This window comes from Asterias rubens, chromosome 3, assembly GCF_902459465.1.
Source record: "Asterias rubens chromosome 3, eAstRub1.3, whole genome shotgun sequence".
Taxonomy (NCBI): domain Eukaryota; kingdom Metazoa; phylum Echinodermata; class Asteroidea; order Forcipulatida; family Asteriidae; genus Asterias; species Asterias rubens.
Window position 1 is genome coordinate 12,790,139 of NC_047064.1, and position 25,800 is coordinate 12,815,938.

The window sequence follows — 25,800 nt, forward strand, 5'->3', positions numbered from 1 at the left end:
TTGGCCACCAATAAAAAATACATACAGCTATCACTTTAAAAATGTTATACCTGCAGCAATTGCTGAACAACAACTGAAATTTTTTTCGGAATTCAGGAGACTTTTCCGTTCTGAAAAGTTTTGCTTATTAAGTACTACCTGGGCAGAAGGTAAACTACTACTTTCGCTTTAAATGGATAAAGGGGACTTCTCCCTATCTGCCTATCACACACTATCATGTGTACAGGAAACATTGAAATATGATGGAATCTGTTACGGATATATCTGACTCATTATTCCATCACTCAAAGCCCAATGTGCTTAAGACAACATCTTGGCCATTTAGTCTCATCTCACGAGACATACCAATATTGTGACCTCAAAGGCATTTTCAAACAACGGTCGCAGCAGAAATAGCAAAGCGCATGAGCACAATCATTATATTGAATAAAGAGCTGACATGTACAAACATTGGAGTTTGTGTGGTGTATTTTATAGGTGGATATTTTGTTGAGTAATGTACATATCACACTACGGTGAAGTTTTACCGATGTCAAAAAATGTCAAAAAAGTACCAGTTGTTTAAAATTCAACTTTGTGGAGATGTACTTGGTAGTAAGAAGCACTTTTCACATGTCCTGAGACCCCATGGGATGGGCACCACGTCCTACACAGAGAATGATAGATTATGACACACAGAATGCTACCATGGTCATCTTGACCTATTCTAATGAACTTTAACACAAAATAGCTCACTCGGCTAAAACCAAAGCATTGATGAAGCCATAAAGCTAGCAACAACACCAGAACCTGCTTCTCATCAGCCACCTGGGTCTATGTTTGGTCCTACAACTCAACCAGACAATCAATCTGCCCTAACCTTACCAGGTGAACTGCTAACTCCCCAATCTTGTCTCCTTTAGCTATCAGATATGAACGAGTCAACCTTTTTGTGAAAAACCATCTCAGACTCAAAACCATAACCGAAAAGACAACTTTCAACTCTGGTTCTAGTCCATAACCACTTCATTGGATCTTTATTATTAATGGCAACCTTCACATCATGCTATTTGTAAGGTTGTACTGCTGTTAGACATCAGCATGGCATACACATTCAGCTGCACAATCAACAGCCCAGAGATGTAGAAAAAGCTGTAACTTCATCCTCTTAAGAGGAACTTGGTCACAGCAACTGGTGTGTCTTAACATTACGTAGTTTGTACTTGCGTTAATAAGCCCATTTATCTGCAGTGTTGGTGTGGTTTTTCATGCATGACCTCCGTTTGAACATATAATAAGTTCAAAGGGCTTCTGAAATTCAGTCTTTTTCGGCCTTATCTGAAAAGTAATGACAGAAATAATGTAGCTGTACATTGATATGAAGAGCATATCTGTCGTTTTGTATGAGCAAAAATCGGTGCAACTCAAAATTTAAACAGGGAAATTTGTATGTAAAAAATGGCTTCAACAAGAAAGAAAACAAGTCACAAAAACACGGCAAACTTTCCCGCTATGAATGTCGGCAACAGTCCCCAATTACTATATATGGATAGATTATTTATTTTTCTTCCCGGAAATGTTAAAAGTGAGACAGAGTCGTAGCTAGTCCAGTCAGGATACAGCGATTTCCACCGTTAATCCAAACCTCCCATTACGAAAAAAAATCAACTCATAGACAGCATGGTTTTCCTGCACGGTGATTGGCTGATGATGACATCATAGACTGATATGGCAGCATGCTGTTTTTTATGGGAATGGTTCCCCGACCACCAAGCCAGCAATAGTCAATAACAAAAGAGCCTGTCTACTATATATGAGCTGAATGAGGGTCAGCTCATTCAGCTTTATGGTAGACGGGCTCTTTTGTAATTAACTAACGCTGGCTTGGTGGTCGGGAACCATTCCCACGAAAAACAGCATGCTGCCATATCAGTCGATGATGTCATCGTCAGCCTATCACCGAGCAGGAAAACCATGTTGTCTAATATTTTATTTTTTCGTAATGGGAGTTTTAAATTAACGGTGAAAATCACTGTATCCTGACTGGACTAGCTACGATCCGGTCTCGCTTTTAAAATTTTCGGGAAGAATATGAAATAATCTATCCATATAAACTAATTGGGGACTGTTGCTGACATTCATAACGGGAAAATTTGCCGTTTTTGTGACTTGTTTTCTTTCTTTGTAAAGAAATTTTTTTAAGTACAATTTTCTCTTTTTTGAAATTTGAGTTGCACTGATTTTTTTATACTTAACGACATATATGGTTTGAAGCAGACAATGATTTTTCTTTGTAGGACACCATCATCCTCAATGATACAGAAACCACAACAGAATAAACCCTTGTCAGTCACAAGAGCACGTAACCTCAATCCAGTCTATGGAAACAATGTAAGTTGGCTTTTTTATCAAATGTCTTTCCAATACATTAATTTGCATTACATTTATCACAGATTGAGGTGTTTTCTTTCAAGTAAAATGCCAATTTTGTGCTGGCATATTTTTTTATATTGCCGTTGTGTAAACTGCAAGTCTTGCGCGTAATGCAAACAAGAGAACAACTTTCGTTTTCTATGAAATCAAATCTTTACAAAAAAATACAAATTCTTGAAAAATGAAAATACAAATTGAAAATTATTTTATATTTGGTTTGTGGTAACACCATGTGTGTATCTACTTGCCAGGTAGAGTTTGTTCTTTAGAAAACTGTCTTTCTTTATTCTACTACCATGGAGTAGATTTATCAGATGTTCGGTAGACTTCTCGGTTCTTAAAAGAACTGTACTGCTTTGAACTACTACCTGGGTGGAAGGAAAAGAAAATTGAGTGGGACTACTGCTAAAGCTTATAAATTATTGCAAATTAAAATTGAAAATGATTGTGAATTAAATTTAAATTTGTATACAAAACTAATAATGTTTTTGATATTACTTTGTTTTAAGAAACAAAGTTGGAAGTTGGGACTAGGATGCTTGTTTTCTAGAAACCCCCAAAACAAAGGTCAAGTCTTCGTAAGCTGTTAATTTATTAAAATGATTTTACTTTCACACACTTTTCCTTTTTCATCATTTCTAAAGCATCCGTTAAAGACACTGGACACTATTGGTAACTATTAAAGACCAGTGTTCTCACTTAGTGTATCTCAACATATGCATAAAATAACAAACCTGTGAAAATTTGAGCTCAATTGGTCGACGAAGTTGCGAGATAATAATGAAAGAAAAAAACCCTTGTCACACAAAGTCGTTTGCTTTCAGGTGCTGGATTTTGAGACCCCAAATTCTAAACCTGAGGTCTCAAAATCAAATTTGTGGAAAATTACTTCTTTCTCAAAAACTGTTTTATACGACATTTTATACGACATGTTCCAACCTCTCCCCATTTTTTGATACAAAGGTTTTGTGCTTTTAATTATTTTGAGTAATAACCAATAGTGTCCACTGCCTTTAAACAGCCAATAAAGGATGATCTCAAATAGATATTACAGTTTTCTAGCAGCTGCAGTCCATCCAGGAAACCCAAAAAATATAACAAGTCTCTTACCTCACACGTTAAAACACGATAAAAATGGGTTTTCTCCAGAACGCTCCAAGCCAAATTTCTGAAAAACGTGGGGTCAAACAAACCCGCGCAACAAAGGAATCGTGACGTCAGTGGGGGCTATTTGGTGTGGAAATGCCAAAGCTGGAGAATTGTGTTCAAAACCAATAGGGGAAATTTGTCACTGGCATCCAGGGTCATTATAATAGATAAGCCGTTTTTGACTCTCGGCTGAAAAAGCCTCGCGGCCGGGTGCATTTTTGACTCAAGATATTTATTACTAAATGCAAATTTTGAGAGTAAAATGGTTATTAACCGGTATCTACGATGTCTATTTGGCCATAAAAAGGTAATAGTTGACATATTGAGATCATCCTTTATTGGCTCTATAAACTAAACTATTTAAAGAAACGGTGCACACATAAAACTCAATTATGTTTGGGACCAACTTGATCGTTTGAATACATGCAAGACTTATACAGTCTTTTGTAAATATTTTGTTCTTTACAATATCAAATACCCCCACCACCACCACCATAGTTTGTGATTTACATAAATGGGGCAATGCTGCACGAAACATTGCAAATGAATGTTTGTATTTTTGTTGCTATATTGAAATAGGGACGATCGCTGACTGGGTTACGCAATCTTGGTAATACATGCTTCATGAACTCTGTGGTGCAGTGCTTAAGCAATACAACTCCTTTGACTCACTACTTTATCACTGATAAGTACGTTATGGACATCAACAGGTAAGACTATGGAGGCTTTCATACGTACATTAAGATAAACATGATGTCAACATTGATGGAAACATGACTTTATGTCACTAAGAATTATTAGAAAGCTTTTCTTTGAAGACCTCTCCAATATTTCTTTTGTTTTAAAGCTACAACACATGTATGTTCAATTAATCAAGCGCGTTGATGTGTGGGGGATCGGGGCTGAGGTGGGGGACACAGCATAGCAGATGGTGTCCCCCCCCTTACTTTTTTATTGAAGTTTCATTAGAGAAATGCAACAAAATCTAAATTCTTGATTTAATATTTCATAAAAAATAAAATAAAAAATCAAACAAAGTGTTTTCTTGATTTTCATTTTTTCCCCTGATGGAACATGCACCTATTTCTGTTTCTATAACACAGACAGTAGACCAGAAATGAGCGCCAAAACATGCTTACATATTCAAGTTTATGCGTCGGTTATGTATGCACGGTACACAATCCCTTCACAAAGCGTGTGCACACGGCAAATGTGTTACATTTTGTTACAATTCCACAAGGCACAAAATGAGGTAAAATCTATTTAAAAACAATAAATAGGAGCAGTTTGGGCCATGACAAGATTTGTCATAGACAAGGAAGACTACAATGTAATGTATGTTCACAGGTGGTGAAATAAAAACAAACTGTATCTCGCCTCCTGGTCAATGGGGTGCAAATAATGTTAGATGCATTTTTTCAAGACTTGCCTGCCAGTCCCCTACTTTTCAGTAGCAACCATTGCCCTTTCAGTTAAAAATAACCAACACACTGAAATCAAATTTTGTTTTTAATATTTACAGACAAAATCCCCTTGGTCGTGGGGGAAATGTAGCGGAGGAGTTTGCTATTGTGATTAAGGCAGTGTGGTCTGGTCAGTATCGATCGGTATCACCTCTTGATCTACGAGATACTGTTACAAAATATGTTCCTGAATTCCGTAAGCACATTGGACATCACCATGATTCTCAAGAATTCTTATTATTTCTGTTAGATGGTCTACATGAAGACCTTAACCAGGTATGGAAGAATTATTTTTTGACTCATCTCAGTTCTTTCCCTCAACTTGGCTGATTGAGCTATTATACAAATACAACATGGTTTGAGGGTCACTAGTCGATTTTAGCTCCCTGAGGTATTGGAAGTTGACAAACTAGCTCCCAAGGCGAAGCCGAGGGATCTGGTTTGTCAACTTCCAATACCGAGGGGAGCTCATCAACTAGTCACCTGAAATAAACCATGTTATATTTGTTTTACTATACTTCATACATATTCAGTACCGGAACATGAGTTTTGAGCAAGAGAAATGATGACTGTGAAACAAAATGCTCATGATAAGTTTGCATGTGTTTGATGTCTCTAAGAGAGCGCTGTTAAAGCATGTATACAAAACAGTGCCATGATCAAAAGCGCCCGGGGAAGACGTCGCGCAATGGTAGTGCGCATGACAAGTAGAATAGTTCCCAGGGAATTATTACTTGTCATGCGCATTTACCACTTTGTGAATACTCACGTGTGCACTTGGTAATAAGCAAAATTAACACCTGGCACGCGGTGATGAATGGACCAATGAAAATTTGACTCTCGGTCATGAATATGTATGAGGTATAGTTATACTTATTAAAGTCCTTTAAAGACGCTGGACAGCTTTGGTAATTGTTAAAGACCGGTCCTCTCACTTGGTGTATCTTAATAAATGCATAAAATAACAAACTTGTGAAAATTTGAGCTCAATTGGTCGTCAAACTTGCGAGAGAATAATGGAAGAAAAAATGCCCTTGTCACACAAAGTTGTATGATTTCAGACACTTGACTTAGAGACCTCAAAATCAAATTCTGAGGTCTCGAAATCAAATTCAAATATTTAAGTGAGATATACAACTGTAACTTCTTTCTCGAAAACCATGTTACTTCAGAGGGAGCTGTATCTCACAATGTTTTATACTATCAACATCTCTCCATTGACCGCTAACAATTAAGTTTTTATGCTTACAATTATTTTGAGCAATTACCAATAGTATCCAGTGCCTTTAAATGATGATAATAATAATAATAATCAGAAATCGTTAAATTTGTTGAGCATTTATTTGTTTTACTTTAAATTCATGAATAATTTGATGCTTTACATTACACGTATGTCCCTATTCTAACAGTCACTTAAAGATTGCTAATCTCATTAGCCAATGCAACCTTGGCTTGTTTATGACATAAATTGTCATAAAACTGGGATCTTGAGACATTGCTATGTATGTGTAGAGGTCAACAGACCATCTAAACGTGTTATCTTCACAGCTTCTGCCAAATCATTCCTGGTTGTGTTATGAATGTAGTTAAAGGTCACTCTTGAGACAAACGGTATATAGGATGATTGCATAGTTTCTTTTAATTAGTATATTGGGTTTTTTGTTTTTTGTTTACTTTTGACAAGGTGCGGAAACGAGAATACATCAAGCAAGAGGATCTGGACAAGTATACTGATTCAAAGGCAGCAGAATTATCTTGGCAATACCATCACCTTCTCAACCAATCTATTATTGTGACCTTGTTCCAAGGCCAGTATAAATCTACACTTCGGTGCTTGTCTTGTGGGCATAACTCAGTCAAGTTTGAAGCTTTTATGTATTTGTCATTGCCAATTCCCTCTAACAGCCGATGCTCATTGCAGGTAATGAACTAGGGGTTTTGTTTTTATAATTTGCTGTATATTTTTAAACCATATTGCTTTTTCTGCGCATTATAATATTTTGTTGACTGTATAGCACTTTGAAACAATGTTAAAGCGCTTAAAAATACAATTAAGTTAAGCTTAGTTAAGTTACATTGTAAGTTTGATGTGGCTGTTTTGTGAAAAATCAATGGTTTGTGAATAGAGAATGATTGACATTTGATGAGCTCTGTCATTATGATGGTAGAAAGCTTCCATAAAAATATTAGTTTAATGTAAATCTGTGGACATTGTGTAAAAAGTACCCAGACCCTTTTATGTATGATATTTTAACTTTACCTCATGGTATATATCTTCTTTGCAATTACTCATATTATATCCACCTTGCATAGGCTAACATCGTTGGTGTCAAACAATGGACAAATGCACACTGCCATATATGACTCTGAGTTATTTGACCTCTTTGAGGGTGCTGTTTATGTTTTGTCAGAAACATTCCATTCCGTATCTCTCTGTTTTTTTCTGTAGCAATGCCTTAAGAAGTTTTCAACTGAAGAGAAGCTTACAGGTGACAATGCTACCTATTGTTCTCAATGCAAGACAAACAGGGAATCTTCTAAGACAATTCTCATCTGGAAATTGCCTCGTATCCTTCTTATCCATCTTAAAAGGTATGTGTCTTTAAAACTACAAGCTTTTTCTGTCTGTTTGTTGCTTTTTGAAGTGCTTGTCACATTTGTATGCATTGGTTCCATTTAGAGCCAAAGCCCGCAATCATTTGGGTGTGATTTGAAATAAATGTACCTGTTTATACTGTTCAAAAGCAATTCCTTTGACAAAATTCATTGCTAATAAAATCTTAAATCTTCATAATGTGAAATCCAATTGGTTAGAGCTTTTAGTTCTTGCGTAGACCCTAAGAACAAATTAAGCAATGGAGCTTGTAATCATCACTGCAGCAAGACATGATTTATTGAATATGCATGGATAATGATGATTAGACCTGAATTTATTAATGATTAACCATAGCGTGGACATTGAACAAAGCTTTCACATTCATCTAGATGTTTTTTTATATTAATTCTCATACTAATAGCTTAAGCATTTTGTACAGTTGCCCTTTGGATATTTTTAGTCTTGTCTAAACCATCTACATTTGAACCATGCACTAAACTATAAAGAATAGAAACTTAAAAAAACATGAAATCATTTAATGGATGTGTACAAATGACAAAATGTATTTAATAATAATATTATTTTTTTTTTGTGATCGTTCAAACTGGAAATCATCATCTCTCTTTTTCCCCCCTTTTTTTTCAAAATTGAGTTTCAAGAAAAGATAGATTAAACGTTATAAAAAATACCATAGATAGATGATTATCTTAATATTTTTAAGCTAACCACAATTATTGTTCATAGTGATGCTTTAAACCCCCTTTGATTGAGTGCAACACTGACAACCCACTGTTTTCTTAACAACCCATTATGTCTGCTCCTAGACAAGTCTCATATCTATAGGAAAAGCCTTGACAGTCTATACAGTTACTTCACTTCCAGACCAGTCACTTCTCCTCGTTTGTCCACGGCTGTGTCTTAGCTTTTGGTAAAATTGTCCAAACATTAAATGTAACTTTCAGAAAAGTCCAAAATGAACTTTGTTGACAGGTTCTACTATGAAGGGATGTGGCGTCAGAAGTTGCAGACTATGGTCGACTTCCCACTGCGTGATATGGACATGTCACCTTACACAATTGGCCCTAAACCAAGTAACTCCTACAACCTGTATGCTGTTTCTAACCACATTGGCACCCTGGATGGCGGACATTGTAAGTATTATCTCTTTATAAATAGCCGAATCATGTCTGTCTGTGTGTATGTGTGTGTATGTTATTGGATCTCCTCACTGGATACCGCATCAAACCTCGCCAAATTTACACGGAAGAAAGACGCTAACTTCCTCTTGACACTCATCTATTTTCGAAAAAAATCCGTTGAGAATTGACGGATTTATGAGAAAAAAACCCACAGCATTTTGTGGGGTTTTGCACGCCGTTTTCACTGTTTCTATGGGCAGTGCGCGCGTACAATGCAAGCAAAGAACTGTTGCTATGGGCCGCGTGCGCGTACAGTACAGTGGGGGCGCCCATATAGCCTCATTTTGGGTAAGAATTATGACGTCATGCATAAATATTAAGAGAGAGGCGTATGGGGCGGGATCATGGAGAACGGAGTCAGACATTAGAGCACGTAGGACGGGGAGAGGGAAGGGGCAGGGGGACGGGGAACGGCACCTATCACGCACCTCCATTTTTTCAGGACACATGCGTCCGTCCTCAAGCAAATTATGACAAACTGAATAAAACATGCCTTAAAATTAAAAGTTTACACAGCGACATCTTAAAGTTTAAAAGCGACATCTACATCTCTTTTGTAACCCCCCCCCCCCCCCCCAACAAACACACGATTTTCTTTGTATATTGGACAGAGAGAGAGGCGTACGGGATGGGATCATGGCGAACGGAGACAGGCACTTGGGATGGGGAGAGGGAAGGGACGGGGGAACGCCACATTGTATTTAACTGTTGCTATGCGACGGGATCATGGACAACGGAGGCAGGCTTTAGAGCACGTGGGATGGGGAGAGGGAAGGGGCAGGGGGACAGGGGAATGGCACCTTTTGTTTAATTGTTGCTATTGGACGCAATGGGATCATAGAGAATGGAGGCAGGCTTTAGGTAGGAGCACTTAGGGCGGGGAGAGGGAAGATACAGGTGGACGGGGGAAGGGCACCTATCACGCAGCTTCATTTTTTCAGGACACATGCACCCTTCCTCCAGCAAATTATGACAAACTGAATAAAACACGCCTTAAATAAAAAGTTTAAAAGCGACATCTACATCTCTTTTGTTATCCCCCCCCTCCACAAACACACAACTACCATTGTAGTTCAGACAAACTGAGCAAAACATGTCTTAAAAATTTTACACATTTGGACATTCAGTGCACATGACAAATGATTTTTAAGCTTTGGTTACCGTTACTTTAACAACCAGCCGAAGTTTATTCACTGTCTTCACGTGGTCATTGTGTAACGCATCATCCCCCCACCCCCTTGCACTATGATCAGATCATCAACAGTGCACATTGTTATACGTAGCAGGTATTCAATAGACCCTTCCCATGAAATATGTAAATTGCACATAGCGCGTGCGCACTAACGTTTTGTTTGGCAAAATGAGGGAACGATCGCGCTGGTTTGTACACGGCTAATGGGTGCGTGACGCAGACGCGATTGCGCGTCTGCTTAGTGCACAACTCTATGGCGTTTGCCAACCAACAGGGTCTGTATGCATGCGTGAATGTGATTACCATATATCATGGGAAGGGTCCATTGTGCTAACTGCCCAGTTTACCTGTCTAGCGGGACCCGCAGTACAGGAATTTGCAAAAAAAGAAAGAAAAAATTGCGAAAACACTTACAAGTGCGTGACAGGGATGATGAACGGAACAAGAACAAAATTAATTCAACTGACAAATAATACGAAACGGGAAAATAATAATCAGGATGGAAAAAAAATAATGGGGCTGGGGAAATAATACGGAAAAGGAAAACAGAAAAGGGACTAATAAATGATACGGGACAGGAAAAAAATAAACTGAACGGAGTACAAACAAGGACAGGGTTACTTGTATTGTTCGGTCACTCTTTGCATAGCAAATTAAGATTGATACAAAGTTTAGATCAATCTTAGTGCTTTGTGAAATCGGAACAGTGCAGGCCTCTAGCAGGACCCGCTTAGCGCGGGTTTCCCGCTAGTGAGTATTAAAGGCAGTGGACACTATTGGTAATTACTCAAAATAATTATTAGCATAAAACCTTTCTTGGGGACGAGTAATGGGGAGAGGTTGATGGTATAAATAAAACATTGTGAGAAACGGCTCCCTCTGAAGTGCCATAGTTTTCGAGAAAGAAGTAATTTTTCACGAATTTGATTTTGAGACCTCAGATTTAGAACTTGAGGTCTCGAAATCAACCATCTAAACGCACACAACTTCGTGTGACTTAGGGTGTTTTTTTCTTTCATTATTATCTTGCAAGTTCGATGACCGATTGAGCTCAAATTTTCACAGGTTTGTTATTTTATGCATATGTTGAGATACATCAACTGTAAGGGCTAGTCTTTGACAATTACCGATAGTGTCCACTGCCTTTAAAGGCATGTCCATTTATCCAATAACGACTGTGGTTCCACTGAGTCTATTGAATTAAAAACTTACATATTTTACATACTTAAATTTTCATATCACAGAACTTTTTTTAGGTCTAGGATACAGTTAAAGGAACACTTGCCTTGGATTGGACGAGTTGGTCTTTCAAGAGCATTCATAAATACCCCAGACAGTTTCTCTACTCTTATTGGTGGAGAGCGCGTCACGTGGGAGTGTTTAAATGGTTGATAATGACCAGTGTTTATAACCGGCTGGCTTCCGCGTGTTGGCTGGCAAGATTATCACGCGGAACGCACAATTCATAGCTATGTAACAGCGCGTATTCTATTTCTAAGCGCGTGCATACACACAACCCCTGCGCAACATACTCTTCACAAAGTTTTTGAAAAAAGTATTTCAAACCTTGAATTTTCAACTGTCAAAGTGTCTGTAATTGTATTTTTAAAAGTTTTTTAACAAAAGGGCATTTATGAATGGGAATAAAAGAGTAGTGACTCGTTCATTACACGTCCGTTTAAAACCTTGCAGGGTCGTTGCGATCAAGTCCCTCTCCTTTGGTTCGGGCTTTTATCACACGGCAATTCAACCCTGGCAGCTTTAAAAGCCATGTAAGAACTCGTCACTACCCTTTTATTCCCTTATTTTAAACCGTTTGTTATGAAATGCATATGGTAAGAAAGATATTGTAATAGTTAGAAAGTATTGTAAAAGTAGAATCTGTCTAAACAAAATGTAAAGAAACTGGAGAGACCTAGGAAAATCGCTCATCGTTTAATTGGTACTGATCTGGATTCAATTGGTTCACTGTATGAGAAAAGACTCATGCTTAATTAAAGTACACAAAATAATGCAAGACACCTCTCATTGTTTTACATTCAATAGGTCGGGTATTCGTCTTTCTGTTCCTAGGACTTCACTATGCCGCACCAGACGATCATTTGTTTCTAATGCTATTTACATGTTCAACAACAATGCTAGCAGGGTTACTAAGGGTTGTTAGAACTTGTTACCATGGTTTTGTATTTAATGTATTATTTGCACTGTTGGAATGGATTGGTCGGGGCAGCGTTAGCTGGTCACGGGTGGCTACACGGGGGTAGGAGTAGTGGGTTTTTCCCCCAGCCTGTTGTTGTCTTGATGTCCTGTTGTGACCGGTTAGCGTTGTTTTGGCTGGTGCATTTTTTTAGTGTGCGGGTCTTTTGTATTTTGTTGCTTTGTATTTCTAACTTAACTTATTTTGTAACTTATATAGTTTTTATATTGATTGTGTATACTTGTAATTTGGCCAGTGGATGTCAAGTTTCTATGTTTTTAACGTGGACAATAAAATTATTCTATTCTATTCTATTCTATTCTATTCTATTCTATTCTATTCTATTCTATTCTATTCTATTCTATTCTATTCTATTCTATTCTATTCTATTCTATTCTATTCTATTCTATTCTATTCTAATGGATCCACATGAGTATCACTTAAAATTATACGGTTTTCCCTTTACGTCGTGAACTAACACGGTTGGCCATTTTATGGGGTCAAAATTTGGACTCCACAAAATGGCCGACTGTGTTTCTTTGTGACGTAAAAGGAAAACCGTGCAATTTTTAGGCATACTTGTGTGGATCATTGTATTCTACTTATAAATTATATATCTTACCATTTGCATTTGGCAACTTTTTCCTTTAATAACAAGGTGTATACATTTTTGTAACTCTATCAGGATTTTGTTGTATTTGACAAATACCAAGTCAAGTGTTTGCACAAACCTTAGTGTTTTGGCTTTGGATTGATTGACGATAGTTAAGCAAACCGATGACTTAAGTCAAGGGTTGGGCCTCAAATTTGGATTAACAGTCATAGTAAAGATTGAAATAACCAAGAAATATTATCTTCCTGCAAGATGCTCCAAAGTACAATGAAAGTCTTCACACTTCGAAACAAAGTCAGTGACAGAAAAGGATGGTTGGCTGTAGATTATGTCCATATAAAAATATACCCCATTCAGGTTACAAGTACGTGTCATTAAACAGGGCAGAAATCGGGAGCCAACAGTTTGGCAAGAGCAGTGACTATCACTGCAACAAACAATTCCACAAGTTTGTTGTAAGTACTGTCAAACAGTGCTTGTTCTCAAATCTTAAAAAGCAATTTACGCAAACTTTGAGTTACGATCTTGTTGAACTATGGTGACATAATGTTTTTCATGTGAGTGTGTTTGAGATAATATCAGCGGAGGTGCCCAAAGATCTTTTTGTTTTTCTTCACTTTAATTTGATGTTAATTTGATCTTAAATATTTTGAAACTCCTTTTGTAAATCTACGCTCGAATGTAAAACTACTAGAATCTGGTTTATATGCAGCAAAGGACCAATGAAAAGGCTTTTCACCCAGCACGACCAAAACAAGCGTTTGCATAAGTTTTGTGATCAAATTCTTAATTTTTATTTTAATTTTGATTTTAGTATTTGTTGTTAATTAGTATTACATTTTCAGCAACATGTAATTTTCATGGTTATAAATTACATTAAACTAAAACAATGGTCGAAACAAAATCTCCCCAACGTAGAACTCCATAAGGTTGGGACCAGAATGGTCCCGGAAGTTCAACTCCGCGCGAGACATGTATAGTCTATTGGCATGTCCGTGCTGCAGCTAATCACTATGCTATGAAGGAATACAAGCAACTGAAAAATGTTGACTCTTTGTCTCCAATGTGATCATTACATTCTGGAATTATCATAATGACTTCAGACTTTCATTGCCATTCCATAACAGCTGCATTTTAAACATTTTTAAAGTTTTTTTCTTTCTAGCATTATAAATTTGTTTTTTGGGGTTGAACAAAGACTTGACTAGAGTGGGATTCGAACCAACGACCTCCGGATTAACGTGCCGGCGCTCTACCAACTGGGCTATCTAGCCCTATACTGGCGGTGTCCCTATTTTGTCAATATCTTTGTTCGTTTCAAAATTTACCCAGGCAGTTTCCCTTGTGGTTTATATTGATATCTGAAACAAAAAGTCGCATCCCCTTAAGGTGATCCCCTGGCTGCCGCTTCCCAGGTTGTATCGTAATTTGGGTGTGATACCTGGCTACAGGGCAGTTAACGGTTGTATGGCTTCTGACTGGCACCCCGAACAAAGATATTGACAAAATAGGGACACCGCCAATATAGGGCAAGATAGCTCAGTTGGTAGAGCGCCGGCACATTAATCCGGAAGTCGTTGGTTCGAATCCCACTCTAGCCAATTCTTTGTTCAACCCCAAAAATCATTTCAAAATTTACCGGGTCAGTTTCCCATGTGGTTTATATTGATATCTGAAACAAAAAGTCGCATCCCCTTAAGGTGATCCCCTGGCTGCTGCTTCCCAGGTTGTATCGTAATTTGGGTGTGATCCCTGGCTTCAAAATTTACCCAGTCAGTTTCCCTTGTTTATATTGATATTATAAATTTGTGTAAGGTTTCCAAACGGGCGAAGATGCAGCTGGCAAAAACCTAGTTCTCCTGATAAGGGTCTTTGTGACATGACCTTGGACAAACTAAGTGAAAGAATTGGTATTTCTATTTTTTGGTTCCCTTAGAAAATGACTAGTGCATGCATATATTTACCCAACAGACACAGCCTGTTGTCTCAATGTAAACAACAATCGCTGGAACAAGTTTGATGACCATGAAGTCCTTGAAGCAAAGCAGAGTAACATCAAGGTAAGAAAGTGATCTTCTGCAGTTTGTTTTAGTTTTTTCCCCAAAAGTAATTGACCTTACATTGTGTACAATATGTTTCTTGCTCAATTGGTAATTGACAGCCTAACGAGGGGATTCATGAGATTAACAGAACAGAAATCTGAACAGACTCACCTGTATACACCAATTCGGGCCTGCAAGTTCTGGGCGCGCCACACACCATGTAGACTTGACTCGAGTCCCAATTGTGTGCCACCGCCAGAAAACTACTGTTTTCTGATGTTCTGCATTCCCAAACCTGTTCAGCTTGCGGGACAGGTTGCCTGATATGTAAATGTATTTGTAACCCGGAAAAAGGGTACACTTAGAAAATGAATGAATAAAGCTAAATAAAAATGCTAACTATGGGGGCACTCGCTTGAACAAATGAGAAAAACCAAGATCGGATAGGGCTAAGACGCGTGGAGATGAAAAAAAATAGGAACAGTGTCTCAAAGTGTAGGTTTCTCAACAAAAACAACTAAAAATAGCTTTATTGACTATAAATCAATCAACAAAAGCAGTATTAAACAATAAAAACCTCTAGACCAAAACGAATGGACTTGGACCTCGCACTTTAAAGTTACTCTGTTTGAAACCTCAACTTCAACAAAGGAAACCTATACCAAGAACTATTAAAAAACTCAACTAAAACAAAACTAAAATACAAACACAGTTAAACCATCAAACACAGTGCCAAAGAAAAGTTACAAATTAAAATCAAAATGGCTTTAGGATACCGAGTCCAAAATAGCAGAAAATACTTGAAACAGGCAAAATTACATGGTGAAGAAAATCAAAACTTGAAGAAGAGAGCTAAGAACACATGTGCTCCCTGCGCTGCCAGGCTGCTATCTGATTATAATTATATAGGCTACAATGCACTGGATGGGTGACTACACTACCAAAGGATTAAGAAACTGTTTACCAATATGTAACAAAAGACTTCTAAGAAATAACAACCTACATGTACAGGGGTGCAATAAAACAGCTGAAGGGACAATGTAAACAGGAAAAGCAATTAACTAGAACATGGAATTAACTAACTTGAATAATAACACAATGCATTTTCTACCCCTACTACACTAGCCACTACTTAAATCCATTGTTGTCCTCAACAATGTTAAATTTACACAAATAGAACTGAAATGAATTAACAGCAAAAATGAATTTAATACAAAGAAAACAATGATACAAAATCAAGACCAAAAATAAGTTAGACGAGCCATACGTATTAATTCCTGGAAACCCTTAATGTTGAATAAAGCCTGTATACTATGTAAAATCGGCCACATCATCGTCTTGGGCAAAACCTCCAACACCGGCTCCTCCTTGCCTTGCCGATAGCACAACGTACCCTCTTCGATTTCGAGGTTGTCCCAAGAGTGCAACAGCCTCTTGACCGCTTCTGGTTCACGTTTCAGCTGATGGGGGCTGGGCTGCTTTTGACCAGAAGATTTCAACTCCACGACTCTAGAGATGACCGCATCTTTAATTTGGGCTGATTTCACGTCAGGGGGAGGAGTTGGCAGGATTGCTTCCTCTACTGCTGTGGTCGAATCTACCTGTTGAAACGATGACGGACTATAATAAACTGTTGTTGGTGTGGATTGGCCATCAAACTCTCGCCATTGCCTCTGGCAACTTCGGGGTACTTTACTGCACCAAGCAGAACTTCTCCTCTGGCGGTGACGACCATCCATCTGCATCTGCAGTCTTACCAACAGTTCTCCTTGTCGTTGCTGCTGGGCAACGATGTCTCCAAGGAGATCCTTCACCGTCTCTAACAAGCTCCTCTTCTTAGCAGGCTCCTCCATCGACGGAACTGAGGGTCTTTCTGCTGGTTGTGGGTCAAACCCACACATCTGAAGGGTGGTCAAAGATGGCTTAACCACTGGTTGGAGAATTTTGGCAAAACAACCAAATCCTGGGGGTGGTTGCAGGATACTATCACAACCGAATCCTGGGGGTGGGGATATATATGGCGTCCCATCTGGCAAAATGGTGGAACTCGGCCGTTCAACCATAGTGAAATAAAATGCTTCTTAACTTTGACACTGTGTTGTAACCCTAAAACTAATGACTGTCCCTACTTTTTAACAAAACCTGGCTAAGTTCTTAAGGAACATAAACCCTACCCGGATTCTCCACCAAAAAAATGTAACCCGGAAAAAGGGTACACTTAGAAAATGAATGAATAAAGCTAAATAAAAATGCTAACTATGGGGGCACTCGCTTGAACAAATGAGAAAAACCAAGATCGGATAGGGCTAAGACGCGAGGAGATGAAAAAAAATAGGAACAGTGACTCAAAGTGTAGGTTTCTCAACAAAAACAACTAAAAATAGCTTTATTGACTATAAATCAATCAACAAAAGCAGTATTAAACAATAAAAACCTCTAGACCAAAACGAATGGACTTGGACCTCGCACTTTAAAATTACTCTGTTTGAAACCTCAACTTCAACAAAGGAAACCTATACCAAGAACTATTAAAAAACTCAACTAAACCAAAACTAAAATACAAACACAGTTAAACCATCAAACACAGTGCCAAAGAAAAGTTACAAATTAAAATCAAAATGGCTTTAGGATACCGAGTCCAAAATAGCAGAAAATACTTGAAACAGGCAAAATTACATGGTGAAGAAAATCAAAACTTGAAGAAGAGAGCTAAGAACACATGTGCTCCCTGCGCTGCCAGGCTGCTATCTGATTATAATTATATAGGCTACAATGCACTGGATGGGTGACTACACTACCAAAGGATTAAGAAACTGTTTACCAACATGCAACAAAAGACTTCTAAGAAATAACAACCTACATGTACAGGGGTGCAATAAAACAGCTGAAGGGACAATGTAAACAGGAAAAGCAATTAACTAGAACATGGAATTAACTAACTTGAATAATAACACAATGCATTTTCTACCCCTACTACATATTCACTTATGAATATGTAACATTGATGCGTGATACGTGTTGACCAATCAAACGCACCCAAAACGAAGACTAGTCCATTTGTCATTTGTGGGATAAGTACTTAGTTGATTGAAATACCTGTTTGAATAACCAATTTAACTATAAAAAGTTTGAATTTAAGTTAATACAATGTAACATACATTGGGGTCGGTTTTGTTTGCAAAATATGAATTTTGGGAAGTGCAAATCAACAACTCATGATACTGACACCCCCTTGCCCGCTGATGAGTTTGCCCGCCGACGCGTGCCTTACAATGTCTTGCTCTGTGATGTCACAGAGTATTTTACCGACGGGGCAGCACTTCCATGCTCCCATTGGTTTTGTACATCTCCCCATTTGGGGAGATTTTCCAATAACAACGTGCAGAGTAAGAAACGACCTCGTCAAGTCCCATTCTCGGGACCACATTTTGATGGCGAGCGTGCACTGTACTGTATGCTGTGGGTTGTTTCATAGTAAGTTGGCGTGATACATGTAAGCCTAGGGAACTCTCACACGAGAATGGGACTTGCATCAAGTCTACACACCATGCTGCCGCCTGCTGCAGTGTACCTGTGCCTAGTTTTGTGCACAAAGACACAAGAAAAATCGTTTTCCTTTTCACTTTATATGGAAATTGAATGTCTTCCTCGACGATCTTTGCAATTTCCCTGACATGGCTGCATGTTATAACCATGTACTACATTCTTTTTATTGATTCAATTAATCAAAGAAACTAAAAATCAAGTTTAACCGATGGAATCTTGGTGCAAAGGCCTTCTAGACATTTTCCACATGAATCGTTGCAAATCTAACCATTTGTTATGGCTTGAACACCATGGTCTAAATACTTCATGTATTTCTCTGGTAGCACCATTTGTTATGGCTTGAACACCATGGTCTAAATACTTCATGTATTTCTCTGGTAGCACCATTTGTTATGGCTTGAACACCATGGTCTAAATACTTCATGTATTTCTCTGGTAGCACCATTTGTTATGGCTTGAACACAATGGTCTAAATACTTCATGTATTTCTCTGGTAGCACCATTTGTTATGGCTTGAACACCATGGTCTAAATACTTCATGTATTTCTCTGGTAGCACCATTTGTTATGGCTTGAACACCATGGTCTAAATACTTCATGTATTTCTCTGGTAGCACCATTTGTTACGGCTTGAACACCATGGTCTAAATACTTCATGTATTTCTCTGGTAGCACCATTTGTTATGGCTTGAACACCATGGTCTAAATACTTCATGTATTTCTCTGGTAGCACCATTTGTTATGGCTTGAACACCATATATTCTAAATACTTCATGTATTTCTCTGGTAGCACCATTTGTTATGGCTTGAACACCATGGTCTAAATACTTCATGTATTTCTCTGGTAGCACCATTTGTTATGGCTTGAACACCATGGTCTAAATACTTCATGTATTTCTCTGGTAGCACCATTTGTTACGGCTTGAACACCATGGTCTAAATACTTCATGTATTTCTCTGGTAGCACCATTTGTTATGGCTTGAACACCATGGTCTAAATACTTCATGTATTTCTCTGGTAGCACCATTTGTTATGGCTTGAACACCATGGTCTAAATACTTCATGTATTTCTCTGGTCATGCTGGTAGCACCATTTGTTATGGCTTGAACACCATGGTCTAAATACTTCATGTATTTCTCTGGTAGCACCATTTGTTATGGCTTCAACACCATGGTCTAAATACTTCATGTATTTCTCTGGTAGCACCATTTGTTATGGCTTGAACACCATGGTCTAAATACTTCATGTATTTCTCTGGTAGCACCATTTGTTATGGCTTGAACACCATGGTCTAAATACTTCATGTATTTCTCTGGTAGCAAACTTTCACACCTCTGGTGTGACGTTGTCAATGGAAGTTTAGTTGTGACGGCTAATTGATGATGATGATGAAACTTTTACACCATTCCCCCCCCCCTCACCCAATCATCAGGCTGCAGTGTTACATGTACATTGTCTTTCCACACTTTAGTCTGCAAGTATACCGTGTAGGAGTGGGTATTTTCAGAATCATCTTTTGGGTGTAGTCATTTGATTGCAACACTCTTGAGACTCTTTTCAACCATGTTGAGTGGCAAATCAAGGTTGATTCTGACTTTGGCTGAAGATTGACAACATCTTAGGGGTTGCTTGTAGGTATTTCATCGAAAATGCAATAGGGTTGGAATAATAAAAGTTTTACGGCGCTGATGTATGTGTTGATTATCCGCCAGTATCTTTGTCCCTGTGTTCATGGCAACTGTTTGAAGGTAGTGGACACTATTGGTAACTACTCAAAATAATTATTAGCACAAAACCTTACTTGGTAACGAGTAATGGGGAGAGGTTGATGGTATAAAACATTGTGAGAATTGGCTCCCTCTGAAGTGACATAGTTTTCTTGGGAACTGGGGTCTCTTGATTACCTTCATGGCATTTGGCAAGTCTGCAAGTTTTGACTTGTAGCAGAGTTCAGCAAGCCTTCTTTTGTGCAGTGTGACATTGGATACACACAGACAGCTTGTAATTTAAAACTTCATTGTTCTGGCACTGACTTAGCTTGTTGCATTGTCGTAGCTACTCAGCTTCTCCATCTCTGTTGCTATATGAGTAATCAGGCATCGTCAGCAGCCACCTTGTCTGCTGTGCCTCATCCATTTCCTGTGATTCCACCATGCTATTGTGGCACCTCATAAAAAAATCGCTCCTTGGCTAGATCAGTTTGCCTCCCATGTTGTTGCATCCCATGTTGTTGCATCCCATGTTGTTGCCTCTCATTTTGTTGCCTCCCATGTTGTTGCCTTCCCTGTTTTTCCCTTCCCTGTTGTTGCCTCCTCTGTTGTTGCCTCCCATGTTGTTTCCTCCTCTGATGTGACCTCCCATGTTGTGGCCTCCCATGTTGTTGCCTCCCATGTTGTTGCCTCCCATGTTGATGCCTCCCATGTTGTTGCCTCCCATGTTGTTCCATCCCATGTTGTTGCCTCCCATATTGTTGCCTCCCATGTTGTTGCCTCCCATGTTGTTGCCTCCCATAATGTTGCATCCTCTGATGTGGCCTCCCATGTTGTTGCCTCCCAGGTTGTTCCATCCCATGTTGTTGCCTCTCATGTTGTTGCCTCCCATGTTGTTGCCAGCTCTGATGTGGCCTCCCATGTTGTTGCATCCCATGTTGTTCCATCCCATGGTGTTGCCTCCCATGTTGTTGCCAGCTCTGGTATGGCCTCCCATGTTGTTGCATCCCATGTTGTTGCATCCCATGTTGTTCCATCCCATGTTGTTGCATTCCCTGTTGTTGCCTCCCATGTTGTTGCCTCCCATGTTGTTGCCTCCCATGTTGTTGCCTCCTCTGTTGTTGCCTCCCATGTTGTTGCCTCCTCTGTTGTCGCCTCCCATGTTGTTGCCTCCCATGTTGTTGCATCCCATGTTGTTGCCTTCCATGTTGTTGCCTCCCATGTTGTCGCCTCCCATGTTGTTGCCTCCTCTGATGTGGCCTCCCATGTTGTTGCCTCCCATGTTGTCGCCTCCCATGTTGTTGCCTCCCATGTTGTTCCATCCCATGTTGTTGCCTCCCATGTTGTTGCCTCCTCTGATGTGGCCTCCCATGTTGTTGCCTCCCGTGTTGTTGCCTCCCATGTTGTTGCCTCCCATGTTGTTGCCTCCCATGTTGTTGCCTCCCATGTTGTTGCCTCCCATGTTGTTGCCTCCCATGTTGTTGCCTCCTCTGTCGTTGCCTCCCATGTTGTTGCCTCCCATGTTGTTGCCTCCCATGTTTTTGCCTTCCCTGTTGTTGCATTCCCTGTTGTTGCCTTCCCTGTTGTTGCCTCCCATGTTGTTGCCTCCCAGCATCCCATGTTGTTGCCTCCCATGTTGTTGCCTCCCATGTTGTTGCCTCCCATGTTGTTGCCTCCCATTCCATTTTGTTGCCTCCCATCCCATGTTGTTGCCTCCCATATAGTTGCCTCCACCAATTACAGTACCGTATTGAATCTACTTACCTCTGCCTTCAATATTTACCATGTCAACAAGCTCTCTTACACCATAATTTTGGTATAATTTGATTGTGCTCCTTTGTGTAGTTGCTTTGTCCAGCAACATTTAATTGAGAGTTTATATTTATATTTAATTGAGTAAATATGTAATTATATAGCTGAAGTTTTACATGCACCCCTGGATGTGTGGTCAGGAAAGCTACGCAAAACGCACAAGTTGCATTCATTCGTGCATGTACATGTATGCATGCAGTAAATCAGACACTTGGTCTAGTCTCTCCAGAAAGATGACAGCTTGCTGGTTGGTGCAAGTGGTGAATTTCATCATGTGAGGGACCCAGACTATGGATCCTCTTCCTTAATGTCCTTTCTTTCAGCTTGTTCCGGTGGGGCTTGTGTTTTGTGAAAGTTGGTCTTTGCAGCCTTGACCATGCAAGGGTTTGGTATTGCTGGTGCCTCATCAGCTGATAAATGCTGGGCTGTTGGCATGCTGACGGTCAGAGCAGGGCACGAACGTTGTTTAATGTTGATTTGGCCACTGTCTCTGTCCAATATGGGGGCTACATGTTGATGTGTTAGAAAAATCCAAGGTTATGAAGGGAGTCTTATGACCTGCGTGTCAGATAGATGAAGGTTGTTATACACAATGCAGTTTCATTCACACTGCCATCTTTTAATTTCAAGTTTGTGTCATTACTTATATAGTTGACGTCTCTCTCTTTGGCTTGGTTAGACCATGGTTAGACAACATGTCTATTCTTGTAGAATCAACTATGTCATCAGTTCTTCATGGAATGCTAGATTTTCTTTGCTTGGTAAATAAGGTTTTCATTGTCGTTGTGGACCTTCTGAAGTGTTTTTTTTGCAGTGTCGTTGGTTCCACATGCTGTAGATATGTTACAATCCTTTCTCTCCTTGGTGTTTTTGAGTTTTACCGTGATAGGTAAGCTTTGCCTTGAGAGTCAATGATTACATGTAAGTCCTCAGATACGTTTACCATAGTGCAAAGTACTCTACATGTACAGTATGTTGGCCACAATGTTTTGACAACATCATCAAGTTTCTTCTTCTGTTTCCCGAGTTGGAGGTTGAGTTAGTTTTGACGTTATTTTTTTAAGTAGACTAGTTAGGGTGGTGGTCATAGACAAGACTCCTCATGGTAGTTTTGAGATGAGAAATATTCAATGACGTACTGTACCAGCAGGTGTGACATGGCCAAAAACCCCAGAGACTTTAGTTTTGGCAGGATCCCTTTCATAATGCAGTTCAAAATACATCTTATCTGGTTCAGTTGACTTCAGGAATGTGTTCTTGTTATTATTCAATGTGGCCGCCAACTTGTGATTTGTGCCAACGTCTAACTAAGCGTAAGGTCAGTGCAGATACTGCTTGGAAACTGAAGGTACATTAGACGAGGAGTGGAACTAACCCTCAATCCAAAAGTGCTTCATAAATTCTCCATTGGAATGCAATATCCAGTCCTTGAGGGTCAATTTGACCAACAGAAGTGGACTAAGTTAGTCTCCCAAAAATGTTGGATTAGCACAACTAAGCCCAGGTTTGACGACCAACCCCAGCTACGATGCACAATAAACCACCCTTGGAGTGCAACTGACCTGCAACTTTTGGTATTTTTTACTCCACATGACCGCTGCAGAAAATGTGACATCAGCCATGTGTATGGATCGCCACGGAGTATACAATTATCAAACAATATCATCTGTCTCTTGCGTCTCTCCGCTGCCTTCCCTTTATGTCAACGATATTCCCCTAAGTAAACAAATTACAAAACAGACGCAAGAGAATAAGTGTTATTTTCAGTAGCAATTTTTTTTAAATACATTGTTGTGTGCAACGCTGGTTTGTTGAATGTGTAGTTGACTTCTAAATCAGTAAGTTGTGAGATGTTTCCAGAACTTCACTCTCAAAAATAATTTGAAGTTTCCCACAAAATGTGTAATGTTTTTTCATCAATTTTCAACAGAAGTGCTATCTGCTAATACAGTAGCATCCAAAGGTAAATTCATGACCGAGGACAGAGCGGATTCGGAAACTTTAGCAGGCACAGAAATAGAATTATGTTGGTACTGAAAACCGTGTAATAGTGATGTGGATTTGACTGTCATTATTTGAAAACCGTGTAATAGTGATGTGGATTTGACTGTCATTATTTGAAAACCGTGTAATAGTGATGTGGATTTGACTGTCATTATTTGAAAAGTTGTTCTAACAGTACCGTACATTACAAAATATCTGTGAAAGTGAAATAATTGCTTTTGCTTCTTATTTACAGAGTGCGGCAGCCTACATCCTTTTCTATACATCATTGGACTCCTTGGTTCCATAAAATGTTGACAGGTAAACTCTGCAAAGATGTTTAATATTTGAAACATCAAGTCTCATGATTGGATACAAACACTATTACATGTATTGTGTAAGTCTTTGGTATAAAACATGTAGGTCAAACCATAGAGAAAGGACCACGAAAGGAGTTTGAACTTCCCGGGCAGTAACAATAGAGATCAATGGCCCTTTGTGCATGAGGTACGTCGCCACATTTTCACTGGTAAATTACAGCTCATTTGAGGCATGCGCTGAAGAATGCCATGTCTATTTTCTGACGTCATTTCACTGCAAGATTTTCCACAATAATGGAGTAGAAATATATCTTAAAATAATGCGCAGTCGAGTACAGTTCACACTTATTTATAAAGACAGACGCAATCACAAAGATTTTAATGTCAGCTATTATTATGTCAATGTTTTGTTGTTGAAAAACAACTGAAATTCATGAAATTTGTACCAAAATCATGAAAAATGTATTAATTATTGAAATATGATGTTTTAGGGAATTGCAGGACCTCGCATGCTAAAGAAATAGTGCATTTTCTTCGTCATGAAATGAGCTCTTCCGTGATGTATGCCATGATGTTTCCCAACGTTACCCAACTTCAAACAAAGACTTTGGTCATTTATCTATGGTATAAGCATATAGAAATATTCTTTTCCTGCCACTCTTTCATTCATTATTGGGGTTCTGCGCACGCTGGTTACCCACAGTACAGTGCACTTCTCCAGTGGAGGTTTGTGCCAGCAGTCACAATAGGATTAACATAAGACTGGAACTGATTAGCGGCGACGAATGTGTTTCCTCTGAAGTAAGGAAGTTCGAACTCCTTCCGTGGTGTTTTCTCTATGGTCAAACCAATAAGATTTTATTTGTTAAATTGAACAAGTTAAAGACCTAATCATATCAGCTAAATAATGTGTTTTTTGCAATACTGCACTTCTAGATTCTTGTCATTTGATTGGTGGGAAACATACTTAATGTTGCCATTATTTAATATGTGAGTCCTACATGTATGTTAATAAATAATGGACACTTAGCATGCTTCACAGCTAACCTTCGCTCATACTAATAAATTGTGCTTTGAGTACCATATGTATTGATTGCACTCATAGAGCTATATATATTGACTAGAGTGCTAACACACCGTTATACACGCACTAAGGTTTTGAAGCCATGTGGGCACATCCATGTTTATGTACAAACCAATACAAAAGCTTGAAATTTTGTATGGCAATTGTACGGCTATTTGCATGATCGTGTGTTTGTTCTTTGCTACATATGTGTCATCGAACCCCCCAAAAATGCAGCAAATGTGAACGCACAATCTGCTGATAAGCGTACAAACTGCGAGTGTCATGAGGCGAGTACACTTTTTTTTAAGGCAGCGCGGGGACAGACGCGAATGGGCAGTCGCGTACGTAAAGTGCACACGCCGAGTGTAAAAAAAATTACGCCAATGTGTGTTCTCTTAAAATTAAAATCGTTCCATATTCACGCACCACATCAAACATGTCTGCGCCCAGGGTGGCTTCAAAACGCAGAGCAAGTTAGCGCTCTTAGTCAATATATATAC

At 39.0% G+C, this 25,800-nt stretch overlaps 1 protein-coding gene and 1 non-coding gene across 3 annotated transcripts in view; both read left to right on the forward strand.

The window, feature by feature from the left end:
* LOC117288445 (ubiquitin carboxyl-terminal hydrolase 8-like) overlaps window positions 1-25,255 on the forward strand; it is a 110,104-nt gene extending 84,849 nt beyond the window's left edge. For both annotated transcript variants that reach the window (XM_033769313.1, XM_033769312.1), the window contains exons 12-19: window positions 2,277-2,370; window positions 4,141-4,271; window positions 5,084-5,300; window positions 6,709-6,945; window positions 7,474-7,616; window positions 8,611-8,771; window positions 14,793-14,881; window positions 24,171-25,255. In XM_033769313.1, coding sequence (XP_033625204.1) covers window positions 2,277-2,370; window positions 4,141-4,271; window positions 5,084-5,300; window positions 6,709-6,945; window positions 7,474-7,616; window positions 8,611-8,771; window positions 14,793-14,881; window positions 24,171-24,224 — 1,126 coding nt within the window. In that variant the 3' untranslated portion in view covers window positions 24,225-25,255. The remainder of the gene's footprint in view (window positions 1-2,276; window positions 2,371-4,140; window positions 4,272-5,083; window positions 5,301-6,708; window positions 6,946-7,473; window positions 7,617-8,610; window positions 8,772-14,792; window positions 14,882-24,170) is intronic.
* Trnan-auu lies at window positions 14,350-14,422 on the forward strand. Its single transcript has one exon. It is a non-coding gene; the product is annotated as a tRNA-Asn (tRNA).
* Window positions 25,256-25,800: the final 545 nt, after the last annotated feature.